At 42.2% G+C, this 19,095-nt stretch overlaps 1 protein-coding gene across 2 annotated transcripts in view; it reads left to right on the forward strand.

Annotated features, from left to right (window-relative positions):
- epha8 (eph receptor A8) overlaps positions 1 to 19,095 on the forward strand; it is a 567,400-nt gene that overhangs the window by 500,171 nt on the left and 48,134 nt on the right. For both annotated transcript variants that reach the window (XM_073031661.1, XM_073031662.1), the window contains exons 14-15: positions 3,114 to 3,263; positions 17,850 to 18,040. In XM_073031661.1, the coding sequence (XP_072887762.1) occupies positions 3,114 to 3,263; positions 17,850 to 18,040 (341 nt within the window). The remainder of the gene's footprint in view (positions 1 to 3,113; positions 3,264 to 17,849; positions 18,041 to 19,095) is intronic.

Genomic DNA, 19,095 nt, shown 5'->3' on the forward strand with positions numbered 1-19,095 from the left:
GATTGGCTTTGCATCTAGCCATATGTAAATGTGTGCATTGTATCCTGTTACCCAGTGACTTGGATATATGAACCTTTATAAAACACTGGTCAGGCCACAAACGGAGCATTGTGTTCAGTTCTGATTGCCTCACTATAGGAGGAATGTGAGGGCATTAGAAGGGGTCCTGAGAAGATTTACAAAATTACTTCCCAGGATGAGAAACTACATTTAGAAGGATAGATTAGAGAGGTTGTGACTATTTTCTTTAAAAGAAGATTACAGAAGATTTGATAAATATACAATAATGGGGGTCTGGATATTGTGGAGGCCGCTCTCCCTGGTGGAAGTGTTGAGGACACAAGGGGAAGAGAATGCATGGTTAAGGAATTAAACCTATTGCATAGCTTTTGACTGGAATCTGGAATGTACTGACTACAGATGTGGTGGAGGCAGACTCCACTGTGGCATTCCAGAGAGAAATTGGATAAAATTATAATGAAGTAAAACTTGCAAGGCAACAGGAAAATAGGTGTTACAGCATGGGATTTGTTAATTGCTCTGGTAGATAGCCAGCATGGATATGGTGGGCTGAATGGTCTGCTTCTGTACTATAACCAGCCCTGTGCATCTGACGTCACTACGGATCAAGTGTGAATGTTCCCTGGGCACTGGCCCAGTTCAATTAATTCTATGACTACTTGTTGTGAATGACTGATTTAATAGTCATTATACCAATGCTATTGCACTGCAACCAAAGTTGGGGGAAGTATATCTCAGTGCCCTTGATGTTTAGAAAAAAACGGACAAAATGAGAAAAAATAGGGAACTTCCCAGGTAAATTAAGTATGGCAATAGGGCAGTCGAAACCAACTCGTCCATGGTCTTCTTAAATGATGAAAGCAGACTTAAAGGACCATATGATCTGCCAGTTCTTATCAGCCCTGTGGTATTACTTCCTCTCCATTCTCAGCTGTCCTGTCATACTGCCCTCTTGTAGTGCAGGGTTGTATTTCTGCTGTCTTATCTAAGCTGTTAGCTGTGGCTCAATGTGCAGCTGTTCCTCTCAGTTCTGAGGCAGAGCTATTGGGTTCAAATCCCACTTCAGGAGTGTGAGCACATAATCCAAGTAGGTACCAGTGAGTGAGGCCAGGTTGTTTGGAAAGATGTCCACTTGTAGGACATTAACTGCAGCCCCTGTATGCTTTCTGAGGCAGGCATAACAGGTTCCATGGCACCACTGGTGTAGAGATAATACCAGCTTCCTGGCCAATGCTTATCCCGTGCAGCATGGTTCCATGTTCCCAGGTTCAATCCTGAACTTCAGGGCTGTCAGTACAGAGTTTATACATTTTCCTTATAACTGCATGAGATTTCCCATGGTGCTCAGGGTTCCTCACACCTCCCAAAGAAGTGTGGATTAGTGGGCTAATTCATGGCTGTAAATCACCCCTACTGTGCATAGGTGAGTGGTTGGACCTGGGGAGATTTGATGAGAATGTGGAGAGAATAAAACAGCTTTCAGGAAGGATTGGTAGAAATAGTGTATAATGGTTGGCACAGAGTCTAGGGGCTAAAGGGCCTGGTTCCATCCTGTATGATTCCTTTGTTTCTATAAACAATATCATAATTATGTCATTGCTTCTGACACCTCATTGTGTGTAGATTGGCTATGGATGTTACACAGTGGCCGTACTTCAAAAGTCCATATTGTGCTATGGTTTAGAATCTCCTATGCTATATTAATATTCTTAACTGTGCATTCTGGATGCGCCATATGTGGTGTGGCCAGCTTATAGTAGGGACTTGTCATATTGTTGACACTCTTTTGCCCCTGCTTGTCGACACATATATTGTTTTCCATGTACTGAATATTAATCTTTGTGACTAACAGTAAGCACTGTAAAATTGGTCTCAATGTGGTCCTGAAGAAGTGTCTTGGCCCGTAACATCGATTGTTTATTCATTTCCATAGACACTACCTGACCTGCTGGGTTCCTCCAGCGATTTGTGTGTGTTACTTTGTATTTCCAGCATCTGCAAACTTTCATGTGTTTATAACTGGTCTTAGTTTTTACTGCAGGTGAATGGAGTGATAAAGAGACTTTAAAATCTACTGTAAATCACCAGTCCAAAGAGGAATTTTTGATTTTGTGGTTATCGATTAAACTTGCTCTGGTTACAACCGTTGTTAGTTTGTTAAATAGTCATTTGATGCCCTGGGCTGAACTGCATTCGTGTATATGCCTGAATTCTGTGGTCCTCCCTGCCCAAAGTCTTCTTCCATACAGAGTACGAAGTTCAAACAACAACACACAAAATGCTGGTGGAACACAGCAGGCCAGGCAGCATCTATAGGGAGAAGCACTGTCAACGTTTCGGGCCGAGACCCTTCGTCAGGACTAATCGAAAGGAAAGATAGTAAGAGATTTGAAAGTAGTGAGGGGAGGGAGAAATGCAAAATGATAGGGGAAGACCGGAGGGGGTGGGATAAAGCTAAGAGCTGGAAAGGTGATTGGTGAAAGGGATACAGAGTTGGAGAAGGGAAAGGATCATGGGACAGGAGGCCTTGGGAGAAAGAAAGGGGGAGGGGAGCACCAGAGGGAAATGGAGAACAGGCAGAGAGAGAGAAAAAAAAACAAACAACTAAATATGTCAGGGTAAACTATATGCAACCTTGAGATCTGTCTCTTTACAGGCAACACAGTATGTTCACAGGCAGAGTATTGTAGGATTCAGGAGTGTTGGTATGGGTGTGTTTATGTGGGGGGGGGTTAGTGTAAAGAGTGGCAGGAGCAAGCTTCATACCCTGTAGTTTAGGATCCTGATGTTAAACTCATTGCACAGTGCGTACTACTTCTTTATCTTCACAGGGTTTTAGATTATGAACCTTATATATTCATTGAGCCTTCAAATCACACAAAATGGTAGAAAGTCATTTTTCACATTACCAGCTTGTACTCCCCTGCTCTCCCTTCTCAGTGAAACCTGTTCTCCTTTCAAGTACTAATCAATTAATCAATATTTAATGTAATATCTCATGTCTAGAATATTGTCAGTCTGCTTTAGACATAGAGAGAACAATCAGGATTTTAGTTTTTGAACTTGCCCTAATTGTAAAACCTTTTCTGCAGGGAGGAAAGATTCCAATTCGCTGGACAGCTCCAGAGGCCATAACATATCGCAAGTTCTCCTCAGCCAGTGATGTGTGGAGCTACGGGGTGGTCATGTGGGAGGTCACTTCATACGGAGAGAGGCCGTATTGGAATATGACAAACCGAGACGTGAGTATTGACTTCTGCTTCAGACATGTTGATGTGAGTAAACGCTTCGAAGGGTCATCTTTATTTCCACTAGAACACTTAAAAATATTTAAAAAAGAGATTCTAGCTACAGATACAATCACCTTCCAAATCATGAGTATATTTATGATTTTGGTTCTGCTCATTTAAGTATTTTGAATTCCATCAGTACATTAGGATTCTCTTTATGGACTACAGCTTGGTATTCAATACTGTCATGCATCCAACACTAATCAAAAAGCTTCAGGACCTTGGCTTCAGTACCTCCTTGTGCCATTGGATCCTCGATTTCCCCACTTGCAGATCCCAGTCAATTTGGATTGGCAACAACATCTCCTCCACAATCAATATCAGCACAGGTGCACCACAAGGCTGTGTGTTTAGCCCCCTGGTCTACTCGCTTTACACTTACGACTGTATGGCTAAGTGTAGCTCTAATGCTATATTCAAGTTTGCTGACCACAAAGCTGACGATAAATCAGCATATAGGAGGAAGAATGAAAATTTGATTGAGCAGTGCCACAACAACCTCTTACTCAATGTCTGCAAGACCAAGGAATAGATGATTGACTTCAGGAAAAGGAAACTAGAGGTCTATGAACCAGTGTTCATTGGAGGATTAGATGTGGAGAGGGTCAGTAACTTTAAATTCCTCAGTGTTATCACTTCAGAGGACCTGTCCTGGGCCCAGCATGTAAGTACGATTACAAAGAAAGCACAATAGCACCTCTACTTCCTTACGAGTTTTCAAAGATGTGATATGACATCTAAAACTTTGACAAACATCTCATGTGGTGGAGAGTGTATTGAGGGGCTGCATCACAACCTGATATGGAAACAACAATGCCCTTGAAAGGAAAATCATACAAAAAGTGGTGGTTACAGCCCAGTCCATCACAGGTAAAACCCTTCCCACCATCTACATGAAACATTGTTACAGGAAAGCAGCATCCATAATCAGGGAACCCTTCACACGGGTCATGCTGTCTTCTCAATGCTAACATCAGGAAGAAGACACAGGAGCCTCAGGACTAACACCACCAAGTTCCGGAATAGTTATTACCCTCAGACTGCAGGCTCTTGAAACAAAGAGGATAACTTCACTCAACTTCACTTGCCCCATCATTGAAATGGTCCCATAGCCAATGGACTCACTTTCAAGGACTCTTCATCTCGTGTATTTGATATTTATTATTCCTTTCTTTTGATATTTGCACAGCTTATTGCCTTTTACACACTGGCTGAATGCTCAAGTTGGTGCGGTCTTTTATTGATTCTATATGGTTATTTTGTTTTGGATTTATTGAGAATGCCTGCAAGAAAATGCATCTTGGGTCTGTATATGGTGACCTGTATGTACTTTGATAATAAACTTACTTTGAACTTGAAAGCTTTCAAAAGAGGAGGACAAAGGTAGAGAGGCAGAAGGACTGAGGGGGTGACTTTTATAGTGAAGGGACGACAGGCAATCCTGGAGCAAAGAGAGGACTAGGGAGACTTAACAGAGCTGATGAGGTATCTTCAGCAATTTCTGCTGGTTTGACCTGGTTCTGACTTATTGCTGCCATAAACCTTTAAACTGCAGCATGTCTCTTGTCAAATCCATAGCTTTGTCCAAACCAATATTATTTTAGTATTGAATGACTGTATTCAGTGGAATGGACATAACTTACTTTGCTTTTGAATTTGCCAGTGCTTTCAGCAACTTCTTCCTGACAGGTAACCGAGTGAGAAACTCCAGTCTGATTTTCTTTGTCAAAATACTGAAAAATCCACAAGATATATAAATATCGCTGTAGAACTTGCTGCCAGCTGTAAGCCAAATAAACCCACCTCTGGCATTCATGTACTTATTCTTAGAGTCAAGAAGTCATACTGTAGGGAGACATTCTCCGCAGCCCAGGAGCGTGTGCTGATCATCAAACATCCATATACACCATTCCGACACTTCTACATTTTTTTCTTTCCACATTCCCATTAACTCTCCCAGACTCTCTCTCAATTACATATAATACAGTTGATGCTTTAGGCCAACACCTTTCATCAGGATATTGACTGTTTATTTATCTCCATCGATGCTGCCTGACCTGCTGAACTCCTCCAGCATTTTGTGTGCATTGCGCAATATTTCCAGCATCTGCAGAATCTTTTGTGTCGTAAAAAATTAAAGGTGTTTTTGTGTCCCTATATTTCAGAAACTTTCAAAAGTGATTAATAGTCAATTAAATGGTTGAATGTAAACAAAAATTAGCGAGGAAGATTATCCATAACCTTAAGAACACTGACTGCCTGCATACTGGATCTTCTGCTTTAATCCAGCATTGTGCTAGGTACACTAATCTGCCAGGAGGCCAGAAGTCAGGGGCAGCATTGTGGCAAAACAAGCAGAGCTCCAGAGGCCCAGGGTCCATCTTGATCTCAGTTGCTACCAGTGTGGAATTTACACATTCCCTCTGTGATCACATGTGAGATCCCTGTCAGGAAACGTAGAGGAGGCTTGACCCAAAAGCAGAGCAGCAGAAAGGACTCAGTGATAAGCGATAACTTTAATAATGGACTGCAAAAATAACAAGCCACATGAGGTCTCAAAACAAGACAGAACAGATACTAAACGCAACAGGCAATGAGGTAACTGAAGGCTAGGAGCAACTGGTTGATCTGGCTGGAAGAAAGATTATGTATGAGAGCTGGGTTTAAATAGGCTGCAGGTGATGTGCTAGAAATAAGTTGCAGGTGACTCCTATTAGACGGATAGAGACCAGTATAAATTACCCCTCGTTAGTAGGTGAGTCATAGGCTCCAGAAGGAGTCAGTGGAAATGTGGTAGAATTGGATGGGGTTAGGGAAGGGTAAGTGTAAGTTGATGGTTGATGTGTACTTGGGAGGGAAAGAGAATGCCACAGGAACTGTTTCTGTCCTCTGTCACTCTATGACTCTGTTACTCAGCTCACTGAGTGGTCCAGGGTTCTCCAGTACTCACTTAGTGTAGCACACTGAGCCTAGGTCCACTCTTGCAACTCCACCGAGGATCTCTGGGATTTCCTTTGACTTTTGCAGAAACTATGATTTTATTTACATTCTACTATTGGAAGCTAAGCCCCAGTAGAAGGGCAAGTATTTGTTGTGCATCTCCAATTACCCCGAGAAGGTAGGAACAGGAGTGAGCTCTTTGAGCCTGTTCCATCGTTCATCAAGATTATAGCTGATCTTCTACCTAAGCCCCATTTTCTTGCGTTAGGACCCTATGCTTCAAATCATACAGCATAAAATGGTACAACACAGTATGGGTCTGTCTGCCCATGATGTTGCATTGTAACCCTTCCCCCCATCCCCACAGAGCCCATAAACCTGCATTTTCCTTATGTACAAAAAAGTCTATAGATGGTGGAAATCCAAAGCAACACACACAAAATGCTGGAGGAACTGAGCATGTTAGGCAGCATCTATGGAAATGAGCAAAGAGTCAACATTTCAGGCTGAGACCCTTGTACCTATCTAAGAATCTTTTACATGTACTTATTATATCAGCCTCTACCACCACCTCTAAAAGTGCATTCCAGGCAGCCACAGTCCTCTGTAGAAAAACCTAACTCTGACACCTCCCCTAAACTTTCCTCCACTCACCTGTAACAAATCTTCTCTGCTGTTGGCCAATGCCACCCTGGGAAAAAAAGGTGTTGGCCGTCCATCATGTCGCTGCCTCTAATAATCTTTTACACCTCTATCAAATTGCCTCTCATCCTTCATCATTCCAAAGAGAAAAGCTTTAGCTTATTCAAAGTTTCCTCCAAGGACACAATCTCTACTCCAGGTATCCTCGTAATACTTCTCCGTACCCTATCTAAAGTTTCCATATTCTTTCACAAAGATACCTCATATCCTGAGCTCTATACGTTCTGATTTCTCAGTAAAATTACTGACTTCTGGATTTATCATCAGCTGAGTGAAAAGGAATATTTCTTACCCTCATCCTAATTTGCTTACCTCTTATGTTGAGATGGTAGCTCTTCGTATTATGCTCTCCTGCCTTTCAAAACATCTCCTTCTACTTTGTTGGATCTTCTAAGTGCCTGTATGTTTCAATAACATCATCTCACATTTTCTTGAGCTCCAGAGAAAAGAGGTCTAGTCTACTCAGTCACTAAGCTGACATCCCGGGAAACAGTCCATTGAACTTTCATTACACTCCCTCAGTGAAAAGGAGACTAGGTATGCTCTCAGCAAGACTCTTTATGATTTCTTATTCACTTACATCTGCAATAAAGAGAAACATATTGTTTGCCTTCTCGACTGCCTCAGGCTTCAGTAAGTTGGCTTTCAGAGACCTATGACATTTACTGTGTATTTATCATTGCCCTTTAGGTCCTTATGAGCCATCACCTCAATCTATTGGATTTCTGTAGTGAAGGGATAACCACAATGCTGTTGGAAAGAGTCTTCTACCATTTAGGTCTGCGGACTATGAACAAATGGAGATGTTGAAGTTGTATGAGACGTAGGTGAGGCCTAATTCGGAGTATTAAGTATTTTGGTCACCTACATAAAAATATGTAAACAAGGTTGAAAGAATACAGAGAAAATTTACAAGAATGGTGCTGGGGCTGGCAGACCTGACTTATAAGGAAATATTGAATAGGTTAGGACTGTGTTCTTTAGAACATAGAAGATTGACAGGAGATTTAAGAGAGGTATACTAAATTATGAGGGTTATAAACAAGTTAAATGCAAGCAGGCTTTTTTCCACTGAGGTTGGGTGGGACTACAACCAGAGATTATGGGTTAAGGGTGAAAGATGAGAAGTTTAAGGGGAGGATGAGGGGAAACTTCTTCACTCAGAGGGTTGTGAGAATGTGGATTGAGCTGCCAGGACAAGTAGTTTATGTAAGCTCAATGTTTGAGAGAAGTTTGGATAAGTACATGGATAGTAGGTATATGGAGGGCTATGGTTCTGGTGCAGGTTGATGGGGATAGATAGATGGGCCGAAGGACCTGTTTTTGTGCTGTACTTCTCTATGACTCTATAGAGGAAAATGAGCAGTTGACATTTTGGCTCAGCACGCTTCATCAGGACTTGATGAAGGGTCTCAGCCCAAATCATCGACTGTTTTTTTTCATTTCCATAGATGCTGCCTGACCTGCATATTTCCTCAGGCATTTTGTGTATGTTGCAAATGGACAGTATCCCATCTCGTGCCAATTTTGTCGCTGTCAATATGAGAACCTCTTTAGGGAGCCAGAAAGTTCAGAGAGTTCCCAGCGTTTGTGCTCCTCTTGTGGTGGTAGTACTTATATCACTGGTCCAGATAGAATACTGGCCAATAGGACATTGGATTAATGGAAGGGTATTTTTAATGAAACTAAGTATAACAAAAAGATACTGATTGGATACGGTCATTGTGTAAATACTGTGTGTTATATATAATCAGGGCTAAATGTTAGTTTTGGTACATGCAGACATACACTGTCTTACTACCTGGAGGTTGTGAATGGAACAGAACCAGATGCAATGAAACAGAACAAAGGTCATTGATGAGGAAGCTGATGATGTTGGAACCTTTGAGAATACCCTGAACTTTTTCTGTGACGCCCTGATATTGAGATGATTGGCTGTTAGCGATAACAACCACCTTCCTTTGCGACTCTTGTCACTGTTGTGTGCTCCTGGTGCCCTTTTGATTCAATTTCACCAGGAGTCCTTATTGCCACATTTAATCAAATGCTTCTTTCTCACTCCACCCATTGGAATCAGTCAATCATTTCAACGTTTGAGTTGTCAGCTAAATCAGGTGGAACCATGGTGTTTAGCACTGATTAGATTCATTTATATTCATGCACAGGGCAAGGAAGCCACTGGGGTTCTTGCAAGTTTTCAATTCATTTCTGTGGGCTGTACCCCCATTCCACACCTACTGGGTGTTTATAAGTCTTGGCGAGACAAACAAAATCCTGTGTTTTCATTTATTTCTGTCTCTGAATGGTAGGCCACAGACATCAGGAACAAGAGTCTTCTCACGGGGCAGGCCCACTCATCAGAAGAGACTGACAAAAGTCATGAGCTGGAGTTCTCACTGAAGGGCACTGAATAGCAACATTACATTGGCTCAACTCAAAAGTATGAAGTCAATTGATATGGAAACTTAAAAATGCCGGATGTTTCCATGGAGAATCTTGGACAATTTGTATTCTAAGGACACTATATAAATGTAAATCTTGCTGCTTTGAGACATCAGGGGAGTGCAGGGAGTTACAGTAATACATATAAAGCAGCAAGTGTTGCTGTACTGAAGTAGTTTCATGATCAAATTACTGGACTAGTAAACCAGAGGCTCAGACTAACAACGTAATAATCCAAAAGCCCAGGCTAATGATCTGGGGGCATCAAAACCCACTGCAACCACTGGTTTATTTAGATTCAATCAATTAAATAAATTTGGAATACATTATTTGCAGCAGTAATTTAGACAGCGAAACTGGAAGATTGACATTATAAACCTGTCCTTAGCTGCTCTGAATCATATGTGACTTCCTACCAAAGAGGAAGGGATACTGTACACTGTATCAGATCTGATAGGATATACAAAGGCCATTTGGCCCTTCCACTTCCTGTCAACTTTAATGCTTTCCTCAAAGCTCCTCCCGTCTTTACTTATCTATATCTTGATTCACCAAAACCTCTCTCCTTTCCCTTCATGTATTGATCCAGCCTCCTCTGAAATGCATACAGACTATCTGCTCCAACCACTTGGTATAATTTCAGTACTCGTTGAGTAAAGTAATTTCTTCTGAATTCTCTACTCAATCTCTTGATGCCCATCTTATGCTGGTTGTCTCTGGTTATGTTCCTCCCCACAAGTAGATCCCCTCTCTCTGTATCACTGTCAATACTTTCATTATTTTAAAGACCTCTAATAGATCACACCTCAGCCTTTTCTCAAGAGAAAAGAGATTCTTTCCTGAAGTGTATTATATGATCATATTCCTAAAGTGGCACTAGCGAAACACAGTGACGTTTTGCAGGCCACAAATAAAGTAACAATCTATTTGTTTACATGTACATTTTCTGGACTATGACCACAGTGATTCGTAGCCTGTAATTTCCTTTTGGGAGTTGGGCTTTTGAACTATCTGTATGGCCTTGGCAGCATTGTTGAAATGGACCTCAGTCTAAATTGAAATTTTGGGCCAGATTGAAGCAGCGGAGCCTGGGTTTGAGAGTAGAAAATGAACCAATGTTTAGCGAATTCAAGTGCCAAGCCAGATTAAAAACATTAAGGCCTCGAGGTCAAGGGCAAAGGACAAATTAATCACTTCAGCACTGAACTGGCTCTGTGGCTGTAGCCTGCAGTCATTGGGCTCCTGAACTATCTTCACTCACCTTGCTCACTGTGGTTCATATTCTGTCTATTATTTGTTTGTGTATTTATTTTGTGATACCGCATGGAATAGGCCCTTCTGGCCCTTCAAGCTACACTGTCCTAGCAGCCCCCAGCAAACCTGATTAACCCTAACATAATCACGGGACAACTCTACAGTAACCTCCCGGTGGGAGGTCCTGGAGAAAAGCTACGCATTCCACGGTGAGGAATTACAGACACTCCTTCCCGAACGGCGGCAGAACACTGAACGCTGAACTCCGGAACACCCTGAGCTGTCAGAGCATCTCACCTACCGCTACAATAAAATGGCATTTACTTTTTATTGTTTGTACAATTGCTTCTCTTTCCGCACATTGGATGTTTGACGGTCTTTGATGGTTTTTTTTTGTGGATTCTATTTTGTTTCTTTGCTTTGTAGCTGCTTGCAGGAAGATGAATCTCAAGGTTGTACATACTTAGATAGTAAATGTATTTTGAACTTTGATTTTAAATTCAACATCATTTTCTATCTCACAGCCATATAGAAGGAAGCCATTTCGCCCATGGTGTCTATGATAACTCTCCGACTTTTTCCAGCAGTTCCATTGCTTTGTTTGCTTTCCACTACTCACACACCCATCAGTACCCCCTTCTTCCACCCAGCTACATCAGGGATCATTTACATCCACCAGCCAGCATCCATTCGGGATTTCTGAGGAAGCTGGAGTACCGGAGGGAAGCCCAGCTGGCCACACGCAGACACTAAAAGGACAGTACCCGAGGCCGAGATCAAACCTTCTTTGCCAGGGCTGTATGAGTGAATTCCTGCCAATCTACTGTCAAGGAACATTGGGATAAGTGGAGAATCATTCTGTGGTTAGGTGTTTATACGCTACCTCTCCGTTGAATATTTCTGAGCCGTTCACTCTTTGGCCATGTGACCTGAACTGAGCTTAAGACATGATGTTGCTGGAGGAGGCAAGGAGGTCAAGTGGAGTCTGTGGAGAGCGAACCGGGGGCAGTGTCTGACGTCAGTGAACTTTTATTAGGTCTGTGACATGCTGGAAGATGAAACATTTTTAAGGGAAGTAACCCTGGGAAAGAACCTATGAGAAAGATGTTTGAAGAGAATACTGTAAATGTGAAAAATGATGAAGTTTAGAATCTGGTGCAGCAGCCCCCCCCCCCCCCACCGTCCTGCCCCCTAAACTCCCTCCACCCCCACCAAGTTACTCACCCTTCCTCTCCCCATTCTCCAAGCTCTACTCCTAAAAAGTACAAAAGGAGAAAGTAATTATCGAATACATGAAAGCAAAATATAGAGGAGGCTCAACTGATTTAAGAGAAATGGTGGCGAGAGCAGATTCAAGGCAGATATTCAAGTCTCCCATCATTCTCCCTCTCAGCGAGCGAGCTTGCTTTTGATGTTTGAGCATAAACACAAGAGATTCTGCAGATGCTGAAAATCAGGAGCAACACACACAAAATGCTGGTGTGACTCAGCAGGTCAGGCAGATCTATGGAGGGAAACAAGCAGTCTAAGTTTTGGGACAAAATACTGCTTTGCATTGGGTCCCAGTGAAGGGTCTCAGCCTGAAAAGGTAGCTGTTTATTCGCCTTCATATCTGCTGCATAATTTGCTGAGTTCCTTCAGCATTTTGTGTGCATTGCTTCTGATGGCTGAGGCCCAGAGTTTCAACCTGATATCAAGAACATACTGGAGGTAAAGCAGTGCTTGACAAAGTAACCAAACCCTTCAGAAAAACCATGACATTTCAATTTCATAACTCCTAATCCCTTCAAATCTCCGAGGAACATTCAGTGCTAATTGACATTAGAATGATCAGTTTCTGGCTCACTTCTATTGTGCATTTTCTATCCAGTAATAGACTCGTGCCAAACAGTTAATGGAATAATCTTGCTTCATATTATCTTATACAAAGGCTTTGATGAACCCCAGAAACTATGTAAGTATATTTCTGTTAATCCGATGTCAAGGAATATTGGAATAAAGGAAGGATCATACAATCGTCAGTTATCTATCTGCCTTCAAACTGTGAAACTAAATTTAACCACCCTGTGATAGACACCAACTTGAGTGAAAGCCTGTGAGTGCATATTGTGAAGGATTCCAGTATTTGTTAATTCATTGCATGTTTATCAACAGCTGTATTACCATTTTGTGACTTGCTGTGGTGACACTGTTATCCCAATCTGCTCTGGGCTGTGAGAACATTCCTCTAGTTATCATCTTGCGGTGATGATGTTACCTGACAGATCCGGGCAGGGGAAACGACTGAAAGAAAACATAAAATATCTGCGAGCACAATGGACTCAACCCTTCTGATAAGGATCAGGTTTCCAGTCATGTGATGCACGATCTACATTTCAGATAGAAGGCTTTATCAAAAGTGGGAAATGAAATCTAAAAGGCACACCGCTGCTTTGATCACAGTTATCAAACTATCTTGACTATCATCTGAAACTTGATGAACCGCTGGTGGACTCTGCTGGTGCTCAGAGTTAAGCAAGGCTGATACCATTGTCAGTCGGTTGAATTATTCATCTCCTTTGGTGTTGTAACAAATGATTAAAACATTAGCAGCTTCAGATACCCCAAGTGTATTCGATGGGGCCTGGTGTGAATGGTACTGTGCATCATGGAGCAAGTTGAAGAACGGAGATAAGTTGCGGGAGTATGGTACAGAGTCAATCCAATGTTGTGCAGAAACCTTTCTGGGAAATGAATGCCTCTGTCAGTTCTTTGAGAAATGAATGATTTTTTCAGATTCATCACACAATCTGCCACTTCCTCACATAAAATTTCTGTAAAATTGATTTTCTTCAGGCATTATACTGTGACAGAAAATGGAATATGATAAATAAAACACATTCTTCACTGAACATTGAAAATGAGCAATGGTACCATTTTTATAAACTGGTTAAAGTTTAAATGCACAAAAAATAGATTTGGCTTCAGTTGAGACTGTGAGATCAATGGTGTCCATAGAAACCGAGTTGATTAATTAGGAATTTTGTTTTGATATTGAATGGATGTATAGAGTCATACTGCACATAAATAGACCCTTAGGTTCATTTCACCCATCAAGTCCTATCTAAACCAAATAGATAATATAAAATTATATAAAATATTACAGAAATAATAAAATAGCATAGAATTATCATTACTGAAATGCGAAAAAGAATTGTTCTACCTGCTGTTATAGCTTAAAAAGCAAGGAAGCAAATCAGTTTCATCAGTGTTTTTGCATGTACACATTAACTTCAGAAGTTGGTACATGAACATCTATTGTCTGCATCCTCAATGTCCTGTCTCAATGCAGTGTATTGTTCTCAAGCCTATTATTTTATGTACAAGAGGCTATTTTTGAAGTCTTGTTACTAAATAACTCCTGTTTCCGATCAGGCTCTGGTCTGGTTCTTTGTTAGTGCTACTGAACGGTCAGATGGTGAAGCTTGCCGTAATTCTAACTATCAGTATGCAATTGTTTGTCTTGCAATGCTTGTTGTATTGAGAAACAGGCCTGATTTTGCAGCGCTTTCTTCATTCTCCCAATATCCTATGTTGGTCTGGTACTTAGAGCTTTTTACTTTAGACGTATGTGTAGAACATAGAAGACAGATGTAGAGTCTCTCAGAGATGGGCATGGAGTCTGTGGAACTGAGGCAAAACAATAGTGAGGTTGTGAACCATATCCTGATTACTGAAGAGGAGGTACTTGTCATCTTGAGGAAAATTAGGGGAAATAAGTCCCCAGGTTCTGATAAGGTGTTCAGCCAGATCCTGTGGGAGGCTTGAGTAGGAATTGCAGGTGCTCTGGCAAAGTATTTATAACATTTTTAGCCATCTGTGATATGCAGGAGGATAGCTTGTGTTATTCTGTTGTTCAAGAAAGGCTTTAAGAATAAGTTGGGAAATAATGGGTTGGTGAGCCTGATGTCATTAGTGGGCAAATTATTGGAAGGTATTGTAAAGGACTAGATATATAAGGGCTTGGATAGGCAGGGTCTGATTAGAGATAGTTAACATGACTTTGTGGTCTGGACTCTCTGATGGTGGTGTCTGAAAATAAGATGCTGTCCAAGTTGCATGCCATCTTGGACAATGTCTCCCATCCACTCCATAATGTACTGGTTAGGCACAGGAGTACATTCAGCCAGAGACTCATTCCACCGAGATGTAACACTGAGTGTCATAGGAAGTCATTCCTGCCTGTGGCCATCAAACTTTACAACTCCTCCCTCGGAGTGTCAGACACCCTGAGCCAATAGGCTGGTCCTGGACTAATTTCCACTTGGAATAATTTACTTATTATTATTTAATTATTTATGGTTTTTATTTTGCCATATTTCTACACTATTCTTGGTTGGTGCGACTGTAATGAAACCCAATTTCCCTCGGGAACAATAAAGTATGTCTGTCTGTCTGTAAGTTGCTAAAATAAAAGGAGTGAAAATTGTCTGCATAAACTTTAGCAAGGTCTTTGACAAAGTCCCAGGTGGAAGTCCAGAAGATGAGAAGGGTCAAGTTTAAAGAAGATGTGTGAGGCAAGTTTTTACATAGAGAGTGGTGAGGACCAGGAGTTGTGGGGGAATTAGATATTACAGAGTTGTTTAAAAGGCTGTTAGATAGACACACACATATGCAGAGAATGGAGTGATGTGGATTGCATGCATCTTGCTGAGCACATTGTGAGCCAAGTGTGTTGTGGTATAACAAAGCCTATTGCTGTGTTGTACTTGTTGGTATTCAATGCAAGTTCAGGTTTTCATAAGTTGATCAGCCAATAAACTCTGTCAAATTTTTCATTTAGTCATCAACATCTTTGCCATCCGTGTTACGAAGTCTCCCTGCAGTTAATCTTAAAAATAAAGTCCAAGAGATTAACTTTATTTGTCACAATCTCATTGAAACAGGCAGTGAAACGCTTCATTTGCATCAAATCAAATCAACAAGATTTGAGCTGGGCAGCCTGCAAGTGTAGCCATATTTCTGGTGTCAACATGGCCTGTGCCCCACAGAGCATAACACAAACTGTATTTCTTTGGAGTGTGGGAGGAAACCGGAGAACCCGAAGAAAGCTCTTGTGATCACGCGGAGAATGTGCAAACTGCTTACAGACAGTGGTAGGAACCAAATGTCCATCTTACAGCTGGTGCTGTAATGCGTGGTGTTGCTGCTACACTAACGTGCCGCCACAGCTCATTCATTACAGAGTAGATGAACAAAAGACTTGTCAGAAAAGCAAGTCTTTAATGTCATTTATACTATATAAAATCTTATAAAGCCGTCTGTGCACTGCTCCGCAGGTTTTTAATCAACTGTGCCATGTTTATGCTCTTTCCTGCCCCTTTACATGCAGGGCATCTCTCTCGTGTGACCAACGATCCACTAAAACTAAAATTTGCTGTATGTGAAGCCCAATGCCATGGGGACACGTGGCTGATAATCAGTTGGGCCACTCAGGGGAAAGCCTGTATGAGTTTCTCTCTGTCAGGCACAACATCATGGGCCTCGTGTAAGATCAAATATTACTTCCAGGGCCTCCTGGACACATGCCTTTAAAACATATCTGTTCTGAAAGTTGGAAGTAAATATGTTTATGGACACAAACGCAAATCCAACCTACCAAGAATATATCCAGCTCCATTTTTGATTAACTATGGGCAGAGTCAGCCAACCCAATTGTTGGAGGCTCTGTTTTCACTGGCACCTGGGTGGCTGCATTTATCAGGCCTCAAGACATCTGGTAGCTGATGGGAGATGAGGCCTGCTGTCGGGGGAAGTAAGCCTTGTGGGTTTCTGTGTCTCTTCACTGACTGGCACTGAGCCTGTTTTGAACTGCTGCTTCTCCTCTCCAGACACCTCTTTACCCAAATATACCTGACCCTTTCTGCATCCCCCAAGAGCAACTAGATCTCCTTCAGTCGCCACACCGCCCCATCATCTATACTGTCACCATACTCCCTGAAATTACCAATGGCTTCAGATAACTGTCCACAACCCCCACTTCCCTCTCCCCCCAGTTTACTGACCACTACTGCCCCTACTCATATACATTCCTATTGGGTACCCTTTTCCCATTTCTCTAGGGACAAATTTACCCCTGCTGACTCTCAGGCCTGTTCTAAAGTTTTTCCTTCCTGCCTGGAAGCCGGTAATCAGTTTTCTTTCTGAGTATTCCCCTCAAATCTGGGAGCCAAGCCTGTAATCACTTTGCCTTCTCTAAAGGCCACCTGTTTAAAGCATTATGGAACCAGAACTTAGTGTCATTCCCAAATCTCATGACTTAGTAATGCCTCTGGACCCATATCAGCCCTCGTCCCTGCACAGACCCTGCCTTATCGCCCCTCCTATCTTGTCCTCTCCTCACCTCACCATCCCAACCCTGACCCTCCGATCCCCAGTGAATACCAAAAATAAGACTTCACTATACAGCCTGGAGCAGAATGAAATACGGCTCTGAGTGACTGGAGGGGTGGCACCGCTGGCAGATCCACTGCCACAGGGTACCAGTTGAATGTTGGCTTCGGGTGCTGAGCTTTGCCACTTTCTCTGTAGATTTTCACTGGGTGTAGAGGTGTGGAGGACTATGGTCTGGGTGTAAGAAGATGGGATTAGGCAGAAAACCAGGCTAGCATGCACTATGTGGGCTGAAGGGCCTGTTTTTGTGCTGTAGTATTCGATAACTCTATGATTCTCAGATTGTTCAGTTCCCTCCCATTTCACAAAAGATGTGCAGGTTAACAGGTTAATTGCCCACTGTAAACTGCTCATAGTGTGTAGGTGAGTGATAGCATCTCAGTGAGAATGTCAAAAGACCAACATGCGATTAGAGTTAGATAAATGCAAGTAGGCAAACGGGAAGAAGAGCCCGTTTGCCAGAGTCAATGACAAAGTCAAGTTTATTGTCATATGTATATGTGTGCACAGGTGCAATGAAAAACTTACTTGATATTGCCGTGTGATGAGTACCCTCCATGTATCTCCATGAAAGTAGGGTGATAGACCATGCTAAAGATGAGTAAATCCCATTGGGCATCTGTGAGTGCCTCAGGTTTCCTCTGCTGGCTCATGATATGATATGGCCCGGTGTATGGAAATATTGTGATGTTCCCTAGTGTCTGTTCGTGTTGCTAACTCATTGAACCTTACCACTGAGTTCCCACTCATCCCTGATTTGTGTTGCAGGTGATTAGATCAGTGGAAGAAGGTTATCGCCTTCCAGCTCCCATGGGCTGCCCCGCTGCCCTGCATCAGCTAATGTTGGACTGTTGGCAGAAAGACCGCAATGAGAGGCCCAAGTTCATCCAGATCGTTGGTGTGTTGGACAAGCTGATTAGGAACCCCACCAGCCTCAAAATTTTTGAGACCATGAGCAGGTAAGAAGCCAGCAACAGCAGCTTTGTGTGCTCGGGAAGACTGATAGGGTCACTGAGTCACCATGAATGAAATCAGGCCATTCAGCCTTCCATTTCCATGGCAACCAGTGGGCAACCATCTGTACTAATCCCATGTTCCATTAATTGGCCCATAGACTGTTTTGCCTAGGTGATTCAAGTGGTTGTCCAGTCACTTCTTAAATGCTGTCAGCAATTCTGCTTGCCCCAATCTCTCAGTCAGTTTATTTCATCTATTTACTGAAAGGTTCCCCTAAAATCTCTGAGTTATTTATCCCTTACCCTAACTCTATGTACTCTTATGTTAATGGCCTCTGATTTAGGGTAAAGTATCCTGCAGTCTGCCATATCTATACCCCTTAGAATTTTATATATCTCAGTCATGAACCCTTTTAACCTCCTCTGCTCCAGGGTAAACCTACCCCATCACTCCAGTCTATCCTTGTAACTAAAACAGTTCATTCCTTCCAACCTGGTGAGCCTGTGCACCCTCTCCAGCACTGTTACATCCTCTCTATAGTGATATAACCACACCTACTTGGAGTACTCCAGCTGCGGTCTGGCCAATATGTTAAAACCCTGGAGCATAACCTCTCTGCTCTTTTATTCACTGCCTGGTGGAGGAAGGCCAGTATCCTATTGCCTCCTTCACTACATTAGCCACTGTAGTCTTACCCCCTTCAATTTCAACACAGGGCGTTACCATGCTGCTGTTCCAATGATCAGGCCACCTTGGCAGACTGAGATACTGGGAGATCTAAAATAAACAACCAGATTAAAAAAAAAACTACAAATGCAGAATATCTGAAATAGAAGCAGAAAGTGCTGGAACCACTTAGCAGTCAGGCAGTGTCACTGGAAGGAGAAATAAGGTTAATGGTACAAAACCGAGACCCTTCATCAGAAGAAATAATAAGTAAGTGGTCTGCTTACATCATTTCCATTGAAATCAATCAGGAAGGATGTGACTCGAGACATTTTAATCTAGCACACACAGCCAGGTCCTAACTTATTACTTCAAACATCTCCAGTGGTGT

Source organism: Hemitrygon akajei, chromosome 29, assembly GCF_048418815.1.
Source record: "Hemitrygon akajei chromosome 29, sHemAka1.3, whole genome shotgun sequence".
NCBI lineage: Eukaryota > Metazoa > Chordata > Chondrichthyes > Myliobatiformes > Dasyatidae > Hemitrygon > Hemitrygon akajei.